This window comes from Lissotriton helveticus, chromosome 10, assembly GCF_964261635.1.
Source record: "Lissotriton helveticus chromosome 10, aLisHel1.1, whole genome shotgun sequence".
Classification (NCBI taxonomy): domain Eukaryota; kingdom Metazoa; phylum Chordata; class Amphibia; order Caudata; family Salamandridae; genus Lissotriton; species Lissotriton helveticus.
Window position 1 is genome coordinate 301,281,746 of NC_136071.1, and position 14,939 is coordinate 301,296,684.

General features: G+C 42.7%; 1 protein-coding gene across 3 annotated transcripts in view; it reads right to left on the minus strand.

The window, feature by feature from the left end:
- The window catches only part of KIF9 (kinesin family member 9), a 691,235-nt gene that overhangs the window by 400,222 nt on the left and 276,074 nt on the right, over nucleotides 1–14,939 (minus strand). For all 3 annotated transcript variants that reach the window (XM_078664229.1, XM_078664228.1, XM_078664230.1), the window contains 2 exons: nucleotides 13,009–13,064; nucleotides 6,213–6,303 (listed from right to left, as the gene is read on the minus strand). In XM_078664229.1, the coding sequence (XP_078520355.1) occupies nucleotides 6,213–6,303; nucleotides 13,009–13,064 (147 nt within the window). The remainder of the gene's footprint in view (nucleotides 1–6,212; nucleotides 6,304–13,008; nucleotides 13,065–14,939) is intronic.

Here is a 14,939-nt window from a genome sequence, read left to right on the forward strand (position 1 = left end):
TCCACCTGGAAAACAACAATGACAACAACACCACCACCCTGCTGGACAACCTCGCCAACCTCGGACTAAAGCAACTGGTAAACACCCCCACCCACTACGCCGGCCACACGCTTGACCCAGTCTTTTCCTCCTGCAACCACATCTCCTTCAGCCACTCCACCGGACTACACTGGACAGACCACAGCTGCGTCCACTTCAACTTCAGGAGAACCACGACCCACCACCACCCGCAACAGGTCCCCCGAAGATGCTGGAGCAAGATCACCACCGACCAGCTCACCACCTCACTGAGCCAGAACCCTCCCACCAACACTACGGACCCCAACGAAGCGGCCCGCAACCTCACACAGTGGCTCACCAACTTCGCCAATGCCCTTGCACCACTGAAGAATCCTCCCAGCAGACACGGCAGCAAGAAAGCCTCGTGGTTCACCAATGACCTCAAAAGCTCCAAGAAATCCTGCCGTACCTTCGAGAAAGCCTGGCGCCACAACCAGTCAACAGACAACATGACAGCCCTCAAGAACGCCATCCGCAAACACCACCAGCTGATCCGCACCACCAAAAGGACAGCATTCAGAGAACTACTGGATAACAACACCCACTACAGCAAGGAACTCTTCAACATCGTAAAAGAGCTCTCCAACCCCAGCGCCAGCAACAACGACATTACGCCCTCGCAACTCACTCGCCTCGTTCTTCCACAACAAGATCGCAGACATACACAACAGTTTCAGCGACCAGACCACGCACCCAACCACAGAACCTACACCCCCCACCACCACCCTCGGCACCTGGACCCCCGTCAGCACTGAAGACACCACCCACTTGATGAACACCATCCACTCCGGCTCCCCAGCCGACCCCTGTCCACACCACATCTTTAACAAAGTCGACTCCATCATCGCACCACAACTCCAGACCATCATTAACAACTCCTTTGCATCTGCCACCTTTCCAGAGAGCTAGAAGTATGCGGAGATCAGCGCCCTACTGAAGAAACCCACCGCGGACCCCACGGACCTCAAGAACTTCCGCCCCATCTCGCTCCTCCCCTTCCCCGCTAAAGTAATCGAGAAGACCGTCAATAATCAGCTAACCACCTTCCTCGAGACAAACGGCTCCCTCGACCCATCACACTCTGGTTTCCGAGCAAACCACAGCACCGAGACCGCCCTCATCGCAGCCACCTACAACATCAGATCGCTGCTCGACAACGGGGAAACTGCTGCCCTCATCCTCCTTGACCTTTCGGCCGCATTCGACCCAGTCTTACAACCCGCCTCCACCACCCCGGGCGAACCAAGGAAAAGCTCTGGAATGGATCACCTCCTTCCTCTCCAACAGAACTCAGAGTGTCCGCCTCCCCCCTTCCGTTCAGCGGCCACCAAGATCTTCTGCGGCGTTCCTCACGGCTCCTCGCTCAGCCCCACCCTCTTCAACATCTACATGAGCCCCCTCACAGCCATCGCACGCCAACACAACCTAAACATCATCTCCTACACTGACGACACCCAGCTGATCCTCTCCCTGACCAACGACCCCGCCACCGCCAGAGCCAGCCTCCAGAAGGGAATGAAAGATGTCGCGGAATGGATGAAGCTCAGCCGTCTGAAACTGAACTCAGACAAAACGGAAGTCCTCATCCTCGGACCATCCCCCTCTGCCTGGGACGACTCCTGGTGGCCTCCTGCACTGGGCACAGCCCCCAAGCCCACTGACCACGCACGCAACCTGGGTTTCATCCTGGACTCCTCCCTCACGATGACCAAGCAAGTCAACGCCGTCTCGTCCTCATGCTTCAACACCCTGCGCATGCTCCGAAAGATCTTCGGGTGGATCCCCACAGAAACCAGAAAGACGGTCACCCAGGCCCTCGTCACCAGCCGACGGGACTACGGGAACACCCTCTACGCGGGAACCACTGCCAAACTACAGAAAAGACTCCAGCACATACACAACGCTTCTGCACCACTCATCCTGGGCATCCCCCGACACAGCCACATCTCTGCCCACCTGAGAGACCTGCACTGGCTCTCCGTCAGCAAGAGGATCACATTCAGGCTCCTCATCCACGCACACAAGGCTCTTCACGACATGGGCCCCGTATACCTCAACAACCGCCTCATGTTCTACGCACCCACCCGCCAGCTCCGATCTGCCAGCCTCGCCCTCGCCACCATCCCACGGATTCGCAGAACCACCACCGGAGGAAGATCTTTCTCCTACCTGGCGGCCAAGACGTGGAACTCCCTCCCCACCCACCTACGGCTGACCCAGGACCATCTCTCCTTCAGGAAGCAACTCAAGACCTGGCTCTTCGAGCAGTAGCAGCACCCCCCCCCCCCCTTTTCCCCCAGCGCCTTGAGACCCTAGCGGGTGAGTAGCGCGCTCTATAAATGTTGTTGATTGATTGATTGCTCATTTTCCACAGGTGACACAAAACAATGTAACTTCAGTACTGCACAATGGCTGCCAGCCTGTCCAGATGCAGGCAAAGTCACTCATGGCCAAAGGTGGCAGGAGAGTTGTGTCACCTTTATGGTGTGGTCGGTACACAATAGATACATTCATAAAACAAGGGATCACTATTCCTATCTTCTTTTACTCCATTTTTACTTTGGATAACCGATTGCAGTGCTTAATTTGAGCCTGTGGTTTCCAGTGCTCAGCACAGGTACTTAGTCGTCAACACCGGCGTTTAGAGAGAGTACTTACCCAAAGGTATTGGAGTGCTTTTCATGAGCACCAATTAAGGACACATTAATTTTTTGTAAGTAAGCACAGGGAGAGTAAGTGATTTGCCCAGAATCACAGGATGTTGAGCCTAGCTGAGACTCAAACCTGGTTGCCCAGATCAAAAGTCGGCAGGTCTGGTCATTACGCCGCATCCTCTCCCCACTTGTAGGGTTTCATGGTTAGTAGTTAGTTCTGTTACAGTGGATTCTTTTTTTGCAAATTAACCACTGCATTTGGTAATTTTCCCTTGACTTGGAAAATGATGCTATGCAGATTACCTTAATTCCAAGTCGAACATTTGTAATTAACAAACGAGGGGCAGTGTGCCTTTAGTTTTCTTTATCCACTTTGAAGACGTAACAATATCCTGAGTTTGCAATTCTTCCTATTTAGCTACAAATTTCTAAAGTGTTGACAATTTTACAAATGACAATGATAGATTGATAATAAGAGGTGGCTGAGTTATCAATTTTTTATATGTACCCACCTGGGTTTAACAACAACCCACTTTGCATATCAATAGATTTTTCCTACTTTCCTTCCAAGATTATGACAATCATTTAAGACTCTGGGAGGAATATCTCTCTTGGGTACTGGTGATTAGTAGTTTTGCTAACCCAGGAAGGAAAGCTATTGAGAAGGGATTAGCTACTTGGTCCTTGCAAGCCACAGTAGAATCTGTGCATATGGGAACGGGATATGATTTCTGAAAAACAAAGCGCTTTTGTTGCTATTAACATGATCTAATCAGCTGGGTCAGAGTGTTTCCTTAGCAAAGATCACAGCATTCATTTGAACTCGACAGGAAGCCACGGGTAAAACTCCCGATGCCATCAAACCACTCTTGTGAGCATGAGATATGTAAACGTGCAGTAAAAAGTGTGAACACATAAACAACATTGAGCTACACAATTAGCTGGCCAGTGGTGAGTTACACAATTAGCTGGCCAGGGCTGATGTAGAACTTCAAACTGTGCTACCTTTGAGCTGTCCTGCTTCCCTGCAAAAGAGTTGTGCTGCTGAAGACGGGGTACTATGGTTGTGGAAAATGACCTCCATATCTCCGACTCACCTTCTGAAATTAATTCCTGGGACCTTAAATCAAAGCCATGTCTGAAATGTGCCCTTGTGCCTGAAATTTCGAGAACATTGAATTGGGTTGCTCGATCCAATGTAGGAGAGGGGAAAGGAGAAGGCTGCAGTTTTCTGGATGGAGAGCTCAGCAGCAGAGGTGTCTAGCAGCAAGATGTTGAATTTGAAACACTGTGTCCCCTAGAGGAGCAGAGTGCTGCACAACTGGATGTCACTGACTTTTTCTGCACCTGTGTGTAGCAGGGATGCAGATCAATTTGGAACAAGAGGCAGTTTTCTAATTCTCAGAATTGCTGGTTTTAAAACCCACACATCGCCCATCTACATTATTAATCTTTGTAATCAGATATCAACAGCATTGTAGAACAAAGCCAGTACTTCATCATGGATCAAAAATTGATCTGACAAAGATGTGATTTGCCTCGCTTGATTTCTGTGAGCACCTACAAAATGTGTTGGTCACCTGGAACCTGCTGCCAGGTTCCAATTGGAGATATTCGATGAACGACTCTATCATTTGGAATCCCTACACAAATGTAGTAGTGTAGCAACACACACACGGTCGGCACTGGGCGGAAAACAGGGAAAAGGGTAAGAAAGAAATGCAGATTCACCCTCTTATGGTTTTGTCTCAGGTGCAAGTAAGTATTGTAACTTCAGTGACTATTTGTTCATCTCAGGCATCAGTAGTTAACAAGCTTCTGGGACCACAAGACCAGCTATAAGAAGCAGTACATATAAACTGAAAAGCATCTTGCAGTCTTATCAGCAGAAGTCACTATTAAAAGCATCAAACCAACCTGGATACCGGTTGGAGAACCCAGGATGCTAAGACGAGCAACTGTACAGGAGCTGAGAACACAAAAGGTACGTAGATTCCCAAAAGTACCTTGACATAGCAAACACGGGAACCGAAAGAGGAACAGGAGAATCAGAAAGGAACAGGAAAGGATGAACACAACTAACCTGGAGGAACCGAATTGTCAGGGGAGAACTAGAACAAAGTGGAGAACCACAACAAGCAAGTGACATGTTAATAGATGTCTGCTCCATGGTGTTTTAGCCTCAAATATTGGCTCTAACCTACTCTTGCCTAGAATTGCACCCTAAACCAGGAAAGGGGTACGTAAAGGCAAAACTCAAATGTGCAGTCTAATGCTTTTGTGCTTTCAGTTTCCATTGGCCTGTTCTTCAGACTTTCCAAGACCTCGAAACCCCGAGCCTATGCTCATGTCCAAGCCATGAGTATATTCTGACACCCACTTAGGCTGTTCACTGTGAAGTCACTACTAAAGCTGAGAAGCAGAACAAGACTAAGCACAAAGATACATTTTTCGAATAGGCCCAACTTCCTGCTTAGAGGTGCCCAATACAGTCTCACTAATCCTATCTTGGAATCCCATACAACTGAAAAGACCCATAAAAGAATCGTGTTGTTTTCTTAACTTTCAATATACATATGTTAATGGACATCCATTGGCAATAATGTTAAACAGTCATCCAAAGTGTTTCCATTAAAATACATTAATTTTCCCTTGTTGCAACGTTTTGTAGTTTTCAGCAATAAAAGTTATATTTTGTAAATCATGTTGCCTAACCTTTTCATTTTAGCCATTAACGTTTCAATGTTTGTGCTTTTTAATTCATGCTTCCTTGGGTACTCTGTCAGAGTTATCCTTTTGAGGTGTGTAAGGCGAGAATGGGGATTAAAAAGAATGTATGTTGTGAGCAAAAACTATAGCTCACTTTTGTTCCACTGGAGAGCCTCATTATCTTCAGAAGGGCCATTTGTATTATGACTTGTGTGGCAGCTCAAATATAGCTTTATAAACCTCTGCCCACTCCCTCACTTCTACAATAAATATGGTTTCTTACAGTCCCTGGTACGGCACCCTAAGACTCATTACTAATAATGCACAACTATTTGATGCTTCATCTCTTGCCTCCCTCCACATGGTCCCACTGCATCTCAAAATATCTACTTTATTGCAAATTTTAGTGTTGTTCTTAAAAACATACCTCCCCTTTTAGCGCTTCAGCAGTGTCCCTGATAAAGTTAGTAATAAGGACAGACCTTATTGGTATTAGTAGTACTTCTACTACTCTTGTATCTTACTATTGTCTACTTCTCTTGTATTTGACCATTGTAAGATACAATAGAAGTAGAAGTACTACTAATAGTAGTAGTAGTTGTTGGTGATCTGTACAATCACACGGTTACTAACAAAGGATGAAGGGAACCTGGCTCAGAAACTTAAAATAGGTGTGACCATTTATTTATTTATTTCTGAGGGGTTTTCTGAATTCCTTCATATTCGCCAAGGAACTCTTCAATACAAAACAGTCTCAAGAGTAGAAAGCTGTGGCTCTCACACACTTACCTTCTGAGCGGCAACCAGAGCTGCAGCTTCACTTTTATCCATCACAGTATACTTGTGTTGTAACCTGGCTTCCACTTCTTGTTCTTGTTGGCTACCAAGAGAGCAAATGCATAATTAATTGTCAGGGTATAACAATAGAAAAGAGATGTCATATCTTATGACAACAAATGATTTCATAGGTATGAATCTTTATAGGATGGAAAGGCCATGGCTACCTGCCAACATCATAAGTGTACTGCTCTATGATGAAATTTTACTGATCAGCAACTAAATCTCTAGGGAGTACACCACAAACATGAAAATCATTGACTTGTACCAGCCCTGAAAAGAGATGCTCAGCAGCAACACATGGTCCCTCTCTCATTAATGTATGTCTTTGGCATTCATATTCTAACTACAGAGCCTGAGCTAATTTCTGTTGAAGACTTAGATTTAAAGCAAGATTTGAAGCAATAGGACAAATATTCAGCACAGAATGAGAAAATGAGTCAGGGAAAGGAAGAGAAAGCAAACAGTTGAGGGTGCCAAGCTGGCGATGAGAATCATTAGATGGAGGGTCAGTAATGAGCACATACAGTTTTAAAGTTTGAACAAAGTGTCCTGTGTTTGCACCATAGGCATTCGTTTTCCAAAGTGAGACTGTGCCAGGGGAAAGCCAAGGTTTGTAGTGAGTTTGGAAAAAGGTTCATGTTTTGCCGGAGAGGCAGAAATGGCAGTTAAAAGGGAATAAGTAGATTGTTCCAGGAAAAGTAGAATGGATGGGTATTGGGTAGACCCGAGAAGCAGTGAAAGGGAACTGTAGACAAGGGCCCTCCGCGTTCATTTTTTTATTATAGAACCTGATATTATCCATTCATTTAATTCAGCGAACCATTAGGAGGGACTCTTACAAATGTTGCTTGGATCAGAGAAGGCTACTGTTGAAGAATTCAGACAAGACGTAATTAACAAGGCTGCTGCTGAATAATTCTGGTCTTCCTGTTGAAGGACTGATCAGTGTTCCTGCCCCCCACCTTTAAATCTCTGACCCTAAAGGCTACTCTAACGGTGAAGGAAGCTGGCCTCTTGTAAGTCCACCAGAAGAGTGTCCAAGGCTTATACGGCAGCACTTATATTTTCCTACAAATGTGAATGTGTGAGCATTCAAAGAATCAAATTAGCTGCATCTGCTTGGAGAAAAACCAGCAAGACTAAAGATGGTAGAACCTTTGGCTGTGGTTCTGACTTGGGAGTACGAAAAGGGGGTTTTCCTCACTCAAACCGTGGCTGGTGGCCAAAGAGCATTTTCCGAATGTTGGCAACTTTTGGTCCAATAAGACATTAGCTATAAAAACCTTTCCTAAATGTTCTGACATTATAAACATTTGTTTTGGCTGCTGCTTACTGAACAGGCAAACACAACAATGATGGACAGAATGTGGATCAATGTCACACATTCACCCCAGTCCAAAGATCTGGGCCCAAATCCATCGTTTTTCCACTCCACACCACCCTGGGTTAGACAATGGCGATATGCAAATCAGCGCTGACCCTGTGCCCCATGGGAACAGTCCAGTCCGAACTACAAAAGCCATGTCCTTCCCAGAACGGAAACAAGCATCCGAGGACCGGCCCGGTTTCGAGGTAACACCTCTCATCAGCCCGGCTAGCTTGATTCCAGTGGTGTGGAGTGCCTGGGACTCACGTCTGAGCATCCCCAGTACACTTAGAGCGGTACCTGCAAACACAACAATGATGGACAGAATGTGGATCAATGTCACACATTCACCCCAGTCCAAAGATCTGGGCCCAAATCCATCGTTTTTCCACTCCACACCACCCTGGGTTAGACAATGGCGATATGCAAATCAGCGCTGACCCTGTGCCCCATGGGAACAGTCCAGTCCGAACTACAAAAGCCATGTCCTTCCCAGAACGGAAACAAGCATCCGAGGACCGGCCCGGTTTCGAGGTAACACCTCTCATCAGCCCGGCTAGCTTGATTCCAGTGGTGTGGAGTGCCTGGGACTCACGTCTGAGCATCCCCAGTACACTTAGAGCGGTACCTGCAAACACAACAATGATGGACAGAATGTGGATCAATGTCACACATTCACCCCAGTCCAAAGATCTGGGCCCAAATCCATCGTTTTTCCACTCCACACCACCCTGGGTTAGACAATGGCGATATGCAAATCAGCGCTGACCCTGTGCCCCATGGGAACAGTCCAGTCCGAACTACAAAAGCCATGTCCTTCCCAGAACGGAAACAAGCATCCGAGGACCGGCCCGGTTTCGAGGTAACACCTCTCATCAGCCCGGCTAGCTTGATTCCAGTGGTGTGGAGTGCCTGGGACTCACGTCTGAGCATCCCCAGTACACTTAGAGCGGTACCTGCAAACACAACAATGATGGACAGAATGTGGATCAATGTCACACATTCACCCCAGTCCAAAGATCTGGGCCCAAATCCATCGTTTTTCCACTCCACACCACCCTGGGTTAGACAATGGCGATATGCAAATCAGCGCTGACCCTGTGCCCCATGGGAACAGTCCAGTCCGAACTACAAAAGCCATGTCCTTCCCAGAACGGAAACAAGCATCCGAGGACCGGCCCGGTTTCGAGGACAGGAACAGGAACATCTGCTGCACGAGTAAAACCACAAGACAGCATTTTTACAAGAACTACTCTACTCTTAAACTAGGAAGGTTTGTTTCAGTGACAAAACAAACACACTGTTGCTGATAGGGAGCGTTGTTGAAAAGCACAACCAGAGCATGTGGTGGGCTTAATTTCTCACTCCCAGACTACTTTAAATTAAAAAAAAAACATCTCAATTTGTTTAGGTTGGCCTATTGGGCCATACATCAGATTTGCTTTATTTGTGTGTAGTTTTAATAATTGCATTGATTACTTTTTAACTAAATCGGTTTGTAAAATGATGCTGTTCATTTCTTCACTGTGATGTTGTTTCAGTCTTGCTGTTAATGTGCCATATGTATTATCCGAGGAGGAGGGCCTTGCTGTTTGTGCCAATCTAACATATGTAAGTTCAGGGTTTCTACTTCTTCTTTGAAGTGCTAGGTTGCTTTAGTTTGTAAGGGTTCAGTCTCTGCTTATTATAATGACAAAGGCCTCGCCTCCTCTAACAATATAGTTTTATAAAATTTCACTACAGTAAGGCATTCTTCCTATTAGTTTAGGTGGGCAGTGTCACATATAAACGCAGGTCTGTTATGTCGTACTGAGAATGTAACAGTGCTCTTCATGTTCCATCAACGGTTCCATCCATATAACTAGCTCACCGCACATCTCCATGACATGTTCTCCAGTCTGATCAATATCAAAATAGGTCAGTCTAGACTGAAAATATATTCCATCATGTTCTGCGTTATAATACAAAGATGACTCATATCGGTATGCAGACAAAATATCGATATGTAAATATCGATATACAATTATATCGAAGTTTAAATATCGAATTGACATAATATAGAAGGTAAGTAATATCGATAGATTTAATATCGATATTAGTAATATCGAAGTTAGAAATATCGATGTCAGTAATATCAATGTTAATAATTTCGATGTTACTAATATCGATTTTTAAAGTATTTTTGTGTATATTATTATGTATTTATTATGTTATTAATTTATTTTTATGTAATTTAATTAAATTTTGTATTTTAGTACTGTAGCGGGTTGTGGGTTTATAGGGGAATAGGGTGGGAAGTAATCTAATTATGTTAAATTAATTATTAATTAGTAGGAATTATAAATTAATTTGAATTAATTGGTAATTAATTTTAATTAATTGGTAATTAATTTTAATTAATTGATTAATTGATAAATATGTTCTGTAGCGGGTTGTGGGTTTATAGGGGAATAAGGTGGGAAGTAATTTAATTATGTTAAATTAATTATTAATTAGTAGGAATTATAAATTAATTTTAATTAATTGGTAATTATTTTTAATTAATTTGTAATTAATTTAAATTAATTGATTAATTGATAAATATGCTCTGTAGCGGGTTGTGGGTTTATAGGGGAATAGGGTGGGAAGTAATTTATGTTAAATTAATTATTAATTAGTAAGAACTATAAATTAATTTTAATTAATTGATCATTATTTATAATTAATTGGTAACTAATTTTAATTAATTGATTAATTGATAATTATGTTCTGTACCGGGTTGTGGGTTTATAGGGGAATAGGGTGGGAAGTAATTTAAATGTAATTAAGTAATAATGTTCTTTAATTATTTGTTTTGTTAATTATATAATTGTTAATTATTTGTTAATTGGTAATTAAATATTATTATATGGTATTTTTTATTAATTTTTTTGGTTAAAAATATTTTGCTAATCATGTTTTTAATAATTATGTATTGGTATTTGTAAATGGTTTATATTTATTTAATAGTTAATATTTTTATTATTTAAAAAAATACATTTATTTATAAGTTTATTATTTTTACCCCTAGGCTATCCAACACTTTCCCTACAGCTGCACTCTCTGGAGTTGGAATAGTAATTGTTACCCGTACGGTATCCAACACTTTCCCTACTGTTGCACTCTCTGGAGTTGGAATAGTAATTGTTACCCCTACGCTATCCAACACTTTCCCTATTGTTGCACTCTCTGGAGTTGGAATAGTAATTGTTAACCCTACGCTATCCAACACTTTCCCTACTGTTGCACTCTCCAGAGTGGGAATAGTAATTTTTACCTCTACGCTATCCAACACTTTCTCTACTGTTGCACTCTCTGGAGTGGGAATAGTAATTTTTACCCCTACGCTATCCAACACTTTCCCTACTGTTGCACTCTCTGGAGTGGGAATAGTAATTTTTACCCCTACGCTATCCAACACTTTCCCTACTGTTGCACTCTCTGGAGTGGGAATAGTAATTTTTACCCCTACGCTATTCAACACTTTCCCTACTGTTGCACTCTCTGGAGTTGGAATAGTAATTGTTACCCCAACCCTATCCAACACTTTCCTTACTGTTGCACTCTCTGGAGTGGGAATAGTAATTTTTACCCCTACGCTATCCAACACTTTCCCTACTGTTGCACTCTCTGGAGTGGGAATAGTAATTGTTACCCCTACTCTATCCAACACTTTCCCTACTGTTGCACTCTCTGGAGTGGGAATAGTAATTTTTACCCCTACGCTATCCAACACTTTCCCTACTGTTGCACTCTCTGGAGTGGGAATAGTAATTTTTACCCCTACGCTATCCAACACTTTCCCTACTGTTGCACTCTCTGGAGTGGGAATAGTAATTTTTACCCCTACGCTATTCAACACTTTCCCTACTGTTGCGCTCTCTGGAGTTGGAATAGTAATTGTTACCCCAACCCTATCCAACACTTTCCCTACTGTTGCACTCTCTGGAGTGGGAATAGTAATTTTTACCCCTACACTATCCAACACTTTCCCTACTGTTGCACTCTCTAGAGTGGGAATAGTAATTTTTACCCCTACGCTATCCAACACTTTCCCTACTGTTGCACTCTCTGGAGTGGGAATAGTAATTGTTACCCCTACTCTATCCAACACTTTCCCTACTGTTGCACTCTCTAGAGTTGGAATAGTAATTTTTACCCCTACGCTATCCAACACTTTCCCTATTGTTGCACTCTCTGGAGTGGGAATAGTAATTGTTACCCCTACGCTATCCAACACTTTCCTTACTGTTGCACTCTCTGGAGTGGGAATAGTAATTTTTACCCCTACGCTATCCAACACTTTCCCTACTGTTGCACTCTCTAGAGTGGGAATAGTAATTTTTACCCCTACGCTATCCAACACTTTCCCTACTGTTGCACTCTCTAGAGTGGGAATAGTAATTGTTACCCCTACTCTATCCAACACTTTCCCTACTGTTGCACTCTCTAGAGTGGGAATAGTAATTTTTACCCCTACGCTATCCAACACTTTCCCTATTGTTGCACTCTCTGGAGTGGGAATAGTAATTGTTACCCCTACGCTATCCAACACTTTCCCTACTGTTGCACTCTCTGGAGTGGGAATAGTAATTTTTACCCCTACGCTATCCAACACTTTCCCTACTGTTGCACTCTCTGGAGTGGGAATAGTAATTGTTACCCCTACGCTATCCAACACTTTCCCTACTGTTGCACTCTCTGGAGTGGGAATAGTAATTGTTACCCCTACGCTATCCAACACTTTCCCTACTGTTGCACTTTCTGGAATGGGAATAGTAATTTTTACCCGTACGCTATCCAAAATGTCTTTAATTTTTTTAATTAGTTTTACATTGTTATTAATTGTTATTTATATTAATATTTTATGCATATAAATTTAATTGTAATTTATTATATTTTTTATTTATTTATAAGTTATTAAAATAATTATGTTAGAGTTATTATTAATGAAGTATATACTATGTATTATATCTTTATTATTAATATTTTTTATTAAATTATTTGTTAATTTTAAATATTATAATATATTTTTAACTACGTTTATTACATTTATAAGTATTATTTTGTTAATATTACATTTCGATACTTTTGTACCTACCTTGTTAGAGATAGGATCTCGATATTATTGTCATCGATATTTTTGTTGCAATTTTTGGTAGGTAGATATTTTTGTAGTCGATATTTTGTCATAGAATCCTCATATCAATAGGCATAGCTGCATTCTGAAACTTTATAATCCACCAACAGAAAATCACGAGCAATTACTAATATATTGACGAACAGCATAGAAATGCCTGTCCACCACCCACGGAAGACGTTTTGGAGACACCTACATACATCAAGAGTAAGTGCACCTACCTTAAAATGACTTTGAATTGGTGGAACACTTCTAGGATTTGTCTGACGTTTACAATCTAGGAAAAAGAACAGCACATAAGCATGTTTTAAAAATGTAGCCAATGAAAGCCAAAGCTAAAATGCAATGAATGGAAATCTGTGTTCAACACACAAAACGGTGTGAAAACCAAAAAGAGACAAATGTATCAATTAAAAACTTGATGTAACAACTAAGATGCATAAAACTACTCAGTTGTTAATGTTGGCTGGCCAAATTATTTCCCCATGGTAATTCTTGGCCAAATCCCAGCAAGCAGTGACACGGCATTCTGTGTCTCTGTAGCTGCCCAAATCAGTAGGACACAGGGAAGCAGAGTGGGGCAGACAAGCCACATGACACAGTTCTTCAGCCTGGAGCAAAGACAGAGATATATCTCCTTGACTGTGGGCACTTGGAAGCAGCAGCTAATAAGAAGATTGACAGTCAACTGAGACTTCAACTCATCAAGATGAATTACGTAACATTGGGGGGCATATGTACAAGCCCCTATTGCCACCACAACGTCACCTATATTGGCATTGTGGTGGCGATAGGGGCTGCGTCTTATGTGCAAAGAAGAGTTAAGACACTCAACGTGGCTTTACGCTGCCTTGTAGATAAGGCCCTCTTTCATGCTATGGTTAGTGTGAAAAGGGTGGGCAGTGGGTGTTGCGATGGGTAATCCACTGCAACACCCATTCATTTTGACGCTGCCCCTATGTACAAGGATGGCATACATAGGAGGCTGCACCAAAATTAAGACCAAGTAAAAACTGGTCTAAAGATGGCAAAATGAAGAAAAATGCATTATTTCTCCTCGTTTTTGCTTTTTCCATGGGTGCCTTGTGCAGCACAAATGGAAAAAGCAAAATGAAATGCCATTGTTTGTTTATGTGTAGTAAGGTGTCCCTTCCTGCACCTAAACACACTTTTTTTTAAATTCCATGTTGTCCCTTTCATGTGTGCTGCATGAAGCAGCACACATGAAAGTGACAGGATTCCTACACATAAACAATCCTCCCCTGCACGCAGACACCCTTGCACTCTGGTACAAGGGTGCCTGCGTTGGAGGTAAGTTGCTAAACCTAGCGCCATCGCAAGGAGAAACGCAACACTGCACCACATTCTTGTAAATATGGTCTAGCCTTGCATTTTAGAAGTGGGGGAAAGAGGCGTTACATCAGGAAGGCTAACACCTCTCTCCTCCACTTCCTTGTACATACCCCCCCTGGGTTTCAGAATGTGGAGGCAACTACCAAAATGCTTAAGTCTAACTGAGATGAGTGAGCTGAAGATAGGTTAGTCATGTTTGCAATTTATGCTATGATAATAGAGAATGTTTAAAGGTGATTGACTTGTATACTACTATACATTCTAACTAACAAAAAACCTTAAAAGACAGAGTAGGAGAACATGAAAAAGCGTATCTGCAGAAAAATGCTACAAATGTATGGACATCTCTTCGTCAAGGTTCAGACCAATGGGGGATAAAGTGTTGTACTTGACAATCAATTTGGATTCCAACCTCCTCAGTTCAATAGTTCTATTGCCCCCCCTTGTTCTCGATGATACACAGTTAAGGACACAGAATCTAAGAATCAGTTAGAATGTTATTTTTTGTGCACAGTTTTACACGATTTTAATTGGATCATCTTTGTCTGGTTTTTTACAGATGTTGATTGGGAATGCTGAGGAGCACTAACATGCGTTTGACACTCAATGCAATAACCTGTTATTTATACGTGTTAAGAACACTTTTATTTGTTGTGTTTGATACTTTTGCTCACTGGAGCATGATTTCATTGCATACTCCCATAGTGACCGGTCAGGGAGGTTGATGGACTTGTTAACAATATCAATTGCCCACTGGGGCTGTACTGGACGTTTATCATGAATTATTTGGCTGCTAAGG